Below are 11,382 nucleotides of genomic sequence, written 5' to 3'. Positions count from 1 at the left end.
AAGTTGTTAGTTGGATTCTGAGGATTCCACTTTTGGTCATTGAAATCCACTCTAGGAAGTGTAAATAGTTATATTCTAAACCGTTAGAAAAAAAATATTAAATATCCGTTTGATTCTATTTTTTTAAACTATTTTTTTCATCTCCATTTCAAACAGGGCTATGAGGGGCGCTGCCCCAGGCTCTAGGAAGGAAGGAGCTCAAAATTAATATTTTTTAAAAAATAATAATACAGAAATTGAATCTTAAAAGATGCAACGGTTATAAAAAAAATCCTAGGTCTAAACAAATCGCTGAACACATCGAGACACAAGGGAGAGAGGAGGCCAAAAATAAAAAAAAAATATATGGAAATTAATATTTCAAAACATGCAATGAGAATAATTTTAATCTATACGCCTAAATAATCATAACACATAATTTTATAACTATATTTTCTTATAATAATTTTTCGCATGTTGATGCAGATAGTGTCTTTTCAGAAATGAAAATGTTGCAAATGACTTTGTCAATGCTGTTGATGTTAGCATTTAGAATTTTGAAGTTTGTCAAACCAGTAGATTTTTATACAAATATTTTAATTGCTTTTCGAATCCTTCCAACTATGTCAGTGACTGATGTATCTCCTTAAAAAATGTTTGGTAAAAATTGGAAAACATATGCTTTTAGCAAAAAAAAAATCAACCAATATCTGTTACTTATCAGCAATGCAAATAGCAACAATAAACATCAACAACTAATAATAGGAAAATAACTGGATATGCCATGCGTACCAATCACACGTTTTAACCAATAATAATGATGAAATAATAATTGTCTCAAACACGTAGACCAATGGGGTTGGCATGCATGCTCATCCCTAAAAGATGTCATCTAGATTTGCGCGACTTACAATTAGCACACGCCAAATCGAAATGATCATGCTAGGTGAATCATCATTCTTACACGTGTCCCAAACGTCACCTAGCGCATATATATTAACGCTTTCCAAGAATGCCTCTAAAACCTTATAAATAGAAAGTGAAGTTGTGCATTCAAGTTACAAAAATTTTAAATTTTAAAATCCTATTATTCTCTTATCTTCTTCCTCACAACCTATGCTAATTTAGGCATTAGAGTGAAAATGTTGAATTCCAACCCTTTCTTTTGATTATTTTCTATCTTATTACATGATATTCTTATCTCAAATCACATTGCTGAACATCCTCCCTAAGTTTTCTCATATCAACAACGGAATCAAACGGACAGGTAAATTACATCCATAGCTACTGAACTTTATCCATTTTAATATTATGCCTACTGAACTTCAATTCTCAACGGTATGACCACTGAACTTTACACTTTTTAACACCGGTGCTCACTCAACTGTAACTAACTCATCAAAGTGACCGTTAACGATCTCAAAATGAAAATATTCAAGAATTAAAGTTGTTCAGAATGAGATTTATCATGGAACCATATTTTTTATTTTTCAAAATCACCTTTTTTTGGAGCTTTCTCTCTCTAAAAGTTCACTCTCTCTCCTAACCAAACAACAACTAAATGACCTTAAAACGAAAATTTTCAAAAATTAAAGTTCCATAGAATATTATTAACTCTTCGAATTTTTCATTTTCAACGGTCGTTTTGAGGTGTTGAGTGACCACTAGTGTTAGAAAGCATAAAGTTCAGTAGTCATACTGTTAAGAATTGAAGTTCACTGGCTACAATATTAAAATAGGTAAATTTTAGTGGTCATGGGTGTAATTTACCCTCAAAGGGACAATTAAAAATAAACAAAGCAACTCCCTTAACTCTAGCACAAAGTATGATGATTGTAAATCTAAGTGCAAAAAAATTATGAGAATGGACGTATGCTTGTAGGCTTGACCCACTAGACTTTGTCTTTGGACATATATTATTGTCTTCTAATTAACCTTATTATGAATATAATGTTGGATAATCTTTCACTTTTGCCGTTTTTAGATGTCACAAAAATAGGGAAATTTAGAAAATTGGTTCAATTTACATTTTTAGATTCATTTAGAAAATATGCTACTAAATTAGATTTTTTTATAAAAAGTTTCAAAAATACCCATATTCATACAAACCATCATTACAAAAATAAAAAATCAGAAATTTATGATTGTTTTGAGAATCAATGTCAAATTCGTAAAATAATAATAAGGCTTAATACATCATTTGCCTCCTGAACTTGTCCAAAATGGTTGATTGGTCTCCTGAACTTTCCAAGTGTTCCGATAGCCCTCTAAACTTACATAAAATGTCCAGCTAGCCCTTTAAACTTGCATAAAATGTAATCAATTAATTATTAAGTTGTAGAAAAATAAGTAAGATATATTGCACGTGCCTTAGAATTTTATCACACAATTCACAAAATAGATTAACATTAAAAAAGAAATCTTACTAGTTCAACTATAAAACTTTTTCTTCTCTAATATTATAATCACATACCCTAATCTTCATCGTTTTACTTTTTTAAGATGCGTACTTCCGTATTTAACTTACTTTTTTACAACTGAGTGATTAATTGATTACATTTTACGCAAATTGAGGGGGCTAACTGAACATTTTATGCAAGTTCAAAAGGCCTATCAAACTTTTTGGACAAATTCAGGAGGCAAATGATGTATTAAGCCTTAAATCTATTATACATTTATTTTATTTTATTTTACTTTTACATTTATGATAAAAAAAAATTATGATAATTCTGACATCTAAATAAAAACTGGGGAACTTTTTTCCCTAAAAAATCTAATAAGAAAAGAAAACTCTTGAAAAGTTTTCACAAAATTTTCCATTTTGCACCAGAATTCACAAGTTTGACATATGCATCCTTGAAATCTTCAAAGAACATAGCCTCATCATCAGCATATTTTCTGATCCATCTGCATCAAAAATTTGAGCTCTCTCTTAGTTATTAATCATGATTCAATTCATAATTTCACCCGGACGAGCATCTATTTTCGGTAATCGTACATTTCCGATACTGTTTTCATACTGCAGCGAAAACTCGAAAGTTTTTCTGGGAAGAGTAGCAGATTTTATATGCAAATTATGATTTCTAACTCAGCATAAACAGCAAATAACATAACTTATGAGGAACATTCATAAACCTTAAGCATTCGGTATCCTCGATAAGTGCACGATCCGAAGGAAGTCCGATCATGCTCGGCATTCCAGCTGCACAGGTTGTTGAAAACATATATGCTTAGCTTCGTCACGGAATAATCTAAACGAAACGAATTCCGACAACGCGACGAAAATGTCAAGGAATTCTACATTTAGCTTTTACCTGAAGAAGAAATCCAAGGCTTTTCCAGAAGAATTTTATAGTAAGAATTGTCAAAGAGAGTCGGACTTCCGAAGCCTTTACTTCCAAGAGTATGAGCTCCGGATAAGGCGACGAGCTCCTGCGTTCTGTTAAAGAATACTAGCATTTCATCAGACATTATTACAAGTAAAATTTGATTAAAGGAGTACTTAATTTTCTCGAGTCATCACATCGGTATTGATCAATGGATCGATTTCAACTCACGATAAGCCTTTTGTTCGAAAAGATTGCTTCAAACCAGATGCATTAAGAGACTCTTCAGGAAGTCTCCCTTCAGCATCAGGAGCCCTGTAAAAGAAGTACTCGCTCGTTAGTAACTATCGCGAAGAATGTTCGTTGTTAGTACTAATTTCGAACGCTTACACAGAATCTAATCTCCCCAATTCGACTGGGATAGTCGGACCTCCACAAATCGAAACAGCTTCAGCTCCCGCTACAGCGATCATGTCCGCCCAGGATACTAACAACGGAAAAATGCATCAGCAATACACCATTTTAACGAAACTGTTTCACAGAAACCGTACTAGTAGCCACCTGGTTGTATGGCATCAACTTCCTTCTTTGCTTTTTCGACAACCTAAACAATAATGCAGCAACTATCGAGTTAGCTAACAAAAGATCATTATAGGTTTTGATCAACCTGAATCTATATAAACAACAACAACAAAGCCTTAGTCCCGAAATGATTCGGGGTAACCTGAATCTATATATGTCCTAGAAAACAAAAGTATTGAGCACATATCCTCAACGGACATACGCATTGATACAAGTGCATGTAAGGTTATATGTTAGTGTTTTACGGAACGAAAGCACAAGGGATCGAGATAAACCTTCAAAGATTTCTTTAAACCTGCATTTTCGGGTCTGTCAAGTTCGAAAATTATAGAACCATTCATACCTCCTGCAGCAATAGAAGTCATAAATTCATAAGAGGGAATGTAAAAAGACCAATTGCGAAGCGAAATTTCGATATGATATTAAGGGGGTTTTGGCTGCTCCTTTTCATAGTGTTTTAAGTGTTAGGTTAGTGACTTCATGCTTGCCTTTTACACCTGAAAAGTAGTTTTTTACAAAAGCAGGGAATCCTATTTTTTGGAAAAACAGTTTTTTCCAACAGCAAACAGTAACAGTAAACAGTAGGTAAAACAAACGGACCCTAAGTTCAAATCATCATTTTTATGACATCATTAATCCTACTGAGATAACCCACATCAAAAGTTCAAAACTTGATGATTTTCCCCCAAAAATGTACCTGAATTATCATTGATTTCAAAGGTTCCTGCATCATGAAAAACCAGTCTAAGAACACCAGCAGCCTTGCTTTTGGAAACTACCTTCCTTACTTCTCCCTTCATCAGCATATATGTATCCAACCTTGAGGATCAATCCGGATCAAAATCACCAAAATAAAATAGAAAAAACTAAAAAATTTCAGGATAAACTACACCCATGATTACTCAACTTCAAAACCAGACATAAAAGTCACTCATCTTCAAAACCAGACATAAAAGTCACTCATCTTCGACCTTTACTAATATAAAAGTTGCTTATGAAAGTAAAAGACCTCAAAATGACTGTAAACGAAACGATCATAAAGTGGAAAAGCCAAGCATTAAAGTTATTTAGAACCACTTTTCACATGGAACAACATTTTCAATTTTCCAAATCACCACTTTCTCCCATCTAACATAACAACATCTGAATAATATCAAAACGAAAAAGTTCAAGAATTAAATTTGCTCTATAATGGAGAGTTACCTTCAATTTAAGCAGCAGAAGTTGGGTGTCAAAACAGACTTTTATATTCCACACACATATATAGGGTAAATTAATCTTATGCCCACTGAACTTTACTCATTTTCACGGTATGACCACTAAACTTTACACTTTCTAACACTATGCCTACTAAATTTTAACGCCTCAAAACGACCATTAACGACATCAAATTGAAATATTAAAGTTGGTTTAAAATAACATTTATCATAAAACCACATTTTTTATTTTTCAAAATCACCATTTTTGGAGCTTCCTCCCTCTAAAAAGTTCACATGTTTCTCTCCCAACCAAATAACACCTGAAAGATCTCAAAATAAAAATTTTGAAAAATTAAAATTGCTTAGAATATCATTAAAGAATTTTTTATTTTGAGGTTCTCAATTGAAATTTAGTGGACATATAACATTAGAAAATGTAAAATTAAGTTAGGATTTGAAGTTTAGTGGACATGAGAGTAATTCATGAACAAGCATGTTGCCAGTAGGCTGGCCATGGATCTTAAATATATGCTATATGACATTGAATATACGAGGAAAAGAACTCAAAAACGAATTTGACTTTTTATTTTTATGGAACTAGTGGAATTGGGTCAAAATTAATCAAAATTTGGATAGTATTTCTAGGATCCGTACCCAGCCAGTAATTGACAGTCCTGTTCATAAGTACCGAATCTAACTAGATATTACTTGAATTTAACATTTGAAAATAAATGAAGATACAATTCAAAACAAAATTAGATTGATCAAAGAACAAAGAGGGAATTTCATAAACTCACTGAGTTGCGTTGGCACCAGAACCCTCAATGGATTCATATAACTGAAATAGAGAAGGTAGTGTTGATATACAGAAAAGCATTCTCCTTCTATTAAAACCCCAATTACGAGCTTTGCCTGTAGACCCAAAACAAAATTAGCAAACAAAAATTCCCCAATTAAAAAATGCAAAGAAAAAAGGTTCACCAGAATCGTCATCGGCGGAGGTCGGAGAAAAGCAAGCTTGGAGAGGTTTGGCCCGAAATTTGAAAGAGTCTCGCAATTTAGCGGGAGATTTGAAGTCGAGAAGGGAAGAGGAGGAGGAAATGGAGCAGAAATGAGAAGGTTTGTGTTGAAGGAAGGTTATAGATGTCATCTTTAAGGAACGGTATACAGAAATTCCTTGCTGGACCTATTTGCCCAACACTTTTTAATTGGGGAGAGATGATGACTGGGACAGTTTGGGAAAATCCATCAATGAATAATCCAGCCGAATTTCGACTTGTTGATGTTCGGCTTGTCAGAAAATTGACGAGAGCTGCTCTTTATTTCTATTTGCGAACTTCTGCACAGCTCATCAATTATGTTTATTAATTATATTCATTTGAATCTAATTTTTAAATCTATAAAACTAAAATTCACATTAATTTAATGTTGTTTTATATTTCTCTTTTATAAAAATACTATTATTAAATGAATAATCAAATTAAGCTTGCTCACGAGCGTATTTATGAACATTATAATTGAGTTTATTTATGAACCTATAACCAAATCTGCTGAGCTTCCATGCCGAATTTCGATATGCTCAGACTCGACTCGTTTACAAATCGAACCGATCACGATTAATCTTTTTATCAAGTCAAACATTAAATCGTTCATGAGCAATTCAGCTCATTTACAACCATACCAATAGCAATGGATATCCTAGATGAGAAATTATTAGAAGATTTAGGTCATCCATATCAAATTGATGACTCTCGTACATCTTTTGACATGTGGTTTGAACTTACGGTTTTTTTTCATGTTTTAATTAGTAGATCCAAATCTGTGGGTCCAAACCATACATGTCAAGATGTATAGAGATCATCCATTTGATATAGAAGATTTGAACTCTCTAATAATTCATCTTTCTATGTGGAGTCAAAATACACATGTTAAAATGTGTACGAAAGCTTATTCATCTTACGTGAAATACTTGAATCCCCTCGTAAGAACTCTCCATATTGTGTTTTCTTCTAAAATTTCTAGAATGAACTAGAATCAAACTAAGATGTTAATAAGTTGAATCAAGAAAATTGGATAGACTCGATTCGGTTTGAAAATGGATGAGATCGAACTCATTCCAAGTTTAAAGCTCGTCGAACTTAGAAATTTAGATTCGGTTTGGGTTTAAGAGAACCAAACACAGGCTCAACTAAGAAACGGAATAATAGAAAAAGAAACGGACACGAAACGCGAAAACGCTCTTAAATAAGACTTTATTATAACTAATTGGGCGGACCGGTGCACTACGCGTCCCCGCTGAGCGAGGGTCCGGGGAGAGGTCCCACCACAAGGGTGTACTGGGGGCAAGCCTTCCCCTACCAATTTATTTGGCAAGAGGCCGCTCCTAAGACTACTTTATTATAACTAATATTACAAAATTTATGAGTTCTCTTACATATATACAAGAAAATATACTATAAAACATGTATACAACCTCAGCTCTATCTCTAAACTTACACAAAACTACAAGAAAATGCTATCTTGGCCCAGAAAGCTGCGCAGAAGAAAGATATGCATCACTATTACAGTCTGAAGGTCCTGAAGAAGTCCCTTCTGAGCTTGTCAATTTCAGAAAATTCGACGAAAGCCGAAAACCCAATGGCGACGAAATCGGAGGATGAAGAACCGGGCTAAGACCTTCAAGCATTTGTACAACCTTTGTCATTGATGGTCTTAGACCCATATCATCTTGTATACACCACAACGCAACTTTAACCGCATTCGCTACCCGATCATCCTTTTCGTCGAGCTTCAGATCCGAATCAAGGATCTGTCTCAGTTTCCCTTCTTCCATCATCTTAAATGCAAATGACGGGAAATGGGATTTCTCCGATGATTCGGTCGGGTTGAAGTTTTTCCTCCCACCAATTATCTCAAGCAACAACATTCCGTAGCTATAAACATCGCTCTTCTCCGATATTGCGTAGTTCGTGATCCATTCGGGTGCTAGGTAGCCCCGGGTTCCTCTTAGGGTGGTGAATACGTGACTTTGCTCTCGAGTCATCAACTTGGCCAGCCCGAAATCGGAGACTTTCGCGTTGAAATGATCGTCGAGGAGCACGTTTTCGGGTTTTATGTCACAGTGGATGATCTTTACGTCGCAGTCTTCGTGGAGGTATGCTAGACCTTTCGCTGTTCCTACTGCGATATTGAATCTTGTTTCCCAATCGAGTAGGAACTCGTCTTTGTTTCGCTTGAAGATCCATCTTTCTAAAGATCCGTTCGCCATGAACTCGTAAGCGAGCATTCGATGACTTCCTTCTGCGCAGAAGCCTCGTAGTCTAACCAAGTGATGGTGATGAATGCTACCGATAATGCTAACTTCAGCTCGAAATTCTTTCTTCCCCTGCCCGATTCCTTCCAACTTTTTCACTGCTAGTCGTGTTCCATCCGGGAGAACCCCTTCGTAAACTGAACCGAATCCTCCTTGTCCAAGCTTCACCGAGAAGTTATTAGTTGCAGTTTGAAGATCTCTGTAACTAAACCGAATTGGCATTCCGGATAAACTCTCCAAGAAATTATCGTCCTCCGAAGACTCGTGCAAAGACCCCGGCTCTCTTTTCTTATTCATGTAATATCGAAATCCTACATAAACAAGACCGAAAATGACAAGTATTGTCGCGACAACTATTATAACCACAAAAGGAAAACTCTTTTTGCTGCTTCCACCCTCTCCAACATTACTCGAAACCTTAACGTACGCAACATAACTCGAACCTCTGCTCGATTCTTCGAAACTCCCAATCTGATCAAACAGGAAGCAATTCCCAGTACTGTTCTGGAAGAACAAAACAAGACAAGAGCAGTTGTTACGACAAGACGATTTACACCCTTCCAAACTGGTTTTCGAAGAGGGCGAAACAAACCCGAGCGCTGCATAATCAAGCCCATTTCCAGCGCTCACGAGCTCTTTAGACCCCCCGGATCCACCACCACACGAAGAGCCAACAATACCCGTTTCACAATTCGAGCCAGCAAGCCCTGAAATGCAACCGCATTGGTTGTTACCTGAACAAACATAATACGGGTTACAAGATTCCGGCCTGCTGCAAGTATCACTCGGTATCTTTTTACTCGAACCCGAGTTATCAAGATTGTTCAAGGATACAAAACCATCACTCCCAACAACAGCAATCCACGTCGAATTCGCATACATTCTATCCGCAAAAATATACTGCCACAACAACACATTGTTCCTATCATAAAACTTCCACGAATTCGCATCAATTGATGCTTCAGTAACCGTCCCCCCAGCTCTATCAATGGTGATACCAGGATCGGTCTTCATCGACCAATAAGGCTGGGGCGTTACAAAATCCGCCGAAAGAACCATGTCACCGGACTTGATCTCAAGAACATAGGTCAAATTACTGGAGCTAGGATCACTCACAAGCCTCATACCCTCTACGAACATCTGATTCGATACTAATGTATCCGTCGGATGGCGAAAACTCTCCCAAATTAAACTACTACCATCACTCCCAATCAAAACCAAGTTTCCATTATTCTGCAATTCAATTGCAGAAGCCCTTTTACCACCTGTATCAGGTGACCAAACCAGACCTTTCCCCTTCTTTAAAGACACATTACCATCTCTACTAAATGAGAAAAAATCCGAATTGTCGACAGGGGAGTTTCGATTTGCAGACCACATAACAGATAAACTTGCTGAGTGAATCACTACTAAAAGATAGAGAGTATTATCCTGGGCAGTACTTTGAAACCCAAAAGCAAAATTTGAATTATTAGATAACAAAAACAAGCCATTTTTATCAATCCAGTTCATCTGAGACCCTTGAAAACCTGGACTGATCTTACCAGTCGTTTGAAATCCAGCCATACAAGCTTCAATTAGAAGGAGAAAAACCAGCAAAATCATCCCCAGAAAACGTATTATACACATGGCTCCACCAGAATCAACAGAACCTTGAATCTTTTCCACAATTTGAGAATCAGAAACCCCCAATTGAGATGTAAACACCAACAAAAATTGGGGGAAATGGCTATATATCAAAAAGGCAAGAACTTTACAGTCTGCAATCAATCTAAAACCACTAAATTGGGAAATTGGGGGAAATGGACAGAATGGAGATGATGGAATTTTGAAGGGATGAGCAAGAACACTAACCTTATAAATGTTAACACATGAAAATGGGAGAATCAGAGACTTTTAGTTGTTCCCAAAATTGGAAAGGGGGGAAATGGATTCACGAGCATAGATCCACAAACCCACTTGCAGAAACCCAAATTGAAACTCAACAGATTGGATAAAATTGAAAAGAACATAATCTACAAAGACCCATTGATGGGAACTGTACCTAGGAGGAGGAAGAAGAAAGAGTCAATGATCTGTACTTGGGCATTAATTTAAGAGCAAGTAGCTAAGAAATTAATGGAAAAGAGGTGAAAGGGAGAGTGAGTAAATAAATTAAAGAAAACAGGAAGGTCTGTCTGTGACCTGATTTTGTGGGTGGGATTGAAATTGAAGACATGGGTCTTTGGATTTATCATTAAAGGTGAAATCTTTTTCTGTAAATCTGTACAGGGTGAAAGGGGGGTTGTTCATCAATATTCGAACTATTGTGATTTTGTGTGTATTTATTTGACGGCTTAAATTAGATTTTTCATTTCAGATTTGACTCCCGCCCGCTTGGTAGGCTGGAAGATAAGGGTGTTTTTGTCCTTTCAACTGTGGACGGAAGGAAGTCTTCTACATTTATAATTTTTATTGACTAAATTGAAATTATATTAACAAAATATGATTTGGCATTTTCGTAAAATAATAAAAAGTGACGTTTCTTTTGGGTAAATTTTTCATGCTGACTGACTTAGAGGGTAAATTGCATCATCGATGGTTTATTTTGTCCATAGATTAATAGATCTATGACGTTGTATTAAAAGAAATAACTCAGATCCAAATATTTGAAATAGTGTATATGGTGAAGATTTTATTGCATCTATTTTTTTTTTTTTTTTACAGATTTTGATTGTTGTTTTATGTTTTTTATATTTTTTTATTCTTTGTAGTCGTTTTAGTCTTTTTGTAGATTTTATAAGGTTTGATTCATTACCGTTGTTTTTTTGTTATTGTGTTTTAATCTAATGAAGTTATAAGTATTTTCATAAAAAAAAATTAAAAAGTTATTTTCATTAACAAAACAAAAATTCAAACTCATTTTGTTTCGATAAAATTATTGATTTTTTTTATATTTCAAAAAGTTATGCCAATCAATCGAGATAAAAAAAAGAAACAGGTT

The 11,382-nt window shown here is 35.3% G+C and overlaps 2 protein-coding genes across 3 annotated transcripts; both read right to left on the bottom strand.

Moving 5' to 3' along the window:
* Positions 1-2,160: 2,160 nt before the first annotated feature.
* LOC136202201 (putative L-ascorbate peroxidase 6) lies at positions 2,161-6,448 on the bottom strand. Its single transcript, XM_065992699.1, has 10 exons — positions 6,068-6,448; positions 5,884-5,998; positions 4,585-4,706; positions 4,163-4,233; positions 3,867-3,909; positions 3,696-3,792; positions 3,537-3,620; positions 3,294-3,418; positions 3,115-3,181; positions 2,161-2,886 (listed from the first exon to the last, which is right to left on the bottom strand). The coding sequence occupies exons 1-10, from the start codon at positions 6,234-6,236 to the stop codon at positions 2,784-2,786; spliced, it is 996 nt and encodes a 331-aa protein (XP_065848771.1). The 5' UTR covers positions 6,237-6,448; the 3' UTR covers positions 2,161-2,783.
* An 863-nt stretch (positions 6,449-7,311) lies between these two features.
* LOC136202200 (G-type lectin S-receptor-like serine/threonine-protein kinase SD2-5) lies at positions 7,312-10,719 on the bottom strand. 2 transcript variants are annotated; one of them, XM_065992698.1, is made up of 2 exons: positions 10,254-10,719; positions 7,312-10,128 (listed from the first exon to the last, which is right to left on the bottom strand). In XM_065992698.1, exon 2 carries the CDS (start codon positions 10,026-10,028, stop codon positions 7,602-7,604), a length of 2,427 nt encoding a protein of 808 aa, XP_065848770.1. In that variant the 5' UTR covers positions 10,029-10,128; positions 10,254-10,719; the 3' UTR covers positions 7,312-7,601. The 2 variants fall into 2 exon arrangements, with proteins under 2 accessions (XP_065848770.1, XP_065848769.1); XM_065992697.1 differs by having other exon boundaries at positions 7,312-10,443; positions 10,584-10,716.
* Between the last annotated feature and the right edge of the window lie 663 nt (positions 10,720-11,382).

Source organism: Euphorbia lathyris, chromosome 8 (assembly GCF_963576675.1).
Source record: "Euphorbia lathyris chromosome 8, ddEupLath1.1, whole genome shotgun sequence".
In the NCBI taxonomy this organism is placed as follows: domain Eukaryota; kingdom Viridiplantae; phylum Streptophyta; class Magnoliopsida; order Malpighiales; family Euphorbiaceae; genus Euphorbia; species Euphorbia lathyris.
This window is presented reverse-complemented; position numbering and strand designations above follow the sequence as displayed.

Coding starts and splice junctions, on each gene's coding strand:
- LOC136202201 (XM_065992699.1), bottom strand. CDS start 6,236: ATGACATCTATAACCTTCCTTCAACACAAACCTTCTCATTTCTGCTCC. Junction 3,419..3,536: donor TTTCGAACAAAAGGCTTATC/GTGAGTTGAAAT, acceptor ATTCTTTAACAG/AACGCAGGAGCTCGTCGCCT. Junction 2,887..3,114: donor GAGGATACCGAATGCTTAAG/GTTTATGAATGT, acceptor TTTTTGATGCAG/ATGGATCAGAAAATATGCTG.
- LOC136202200 (XM_065992698.1), bottom strand. CDS start 10,028: ATGTGTATAATACGTTTTCTGGGGATGATTTTGCTGGTTTTTCTCCTT.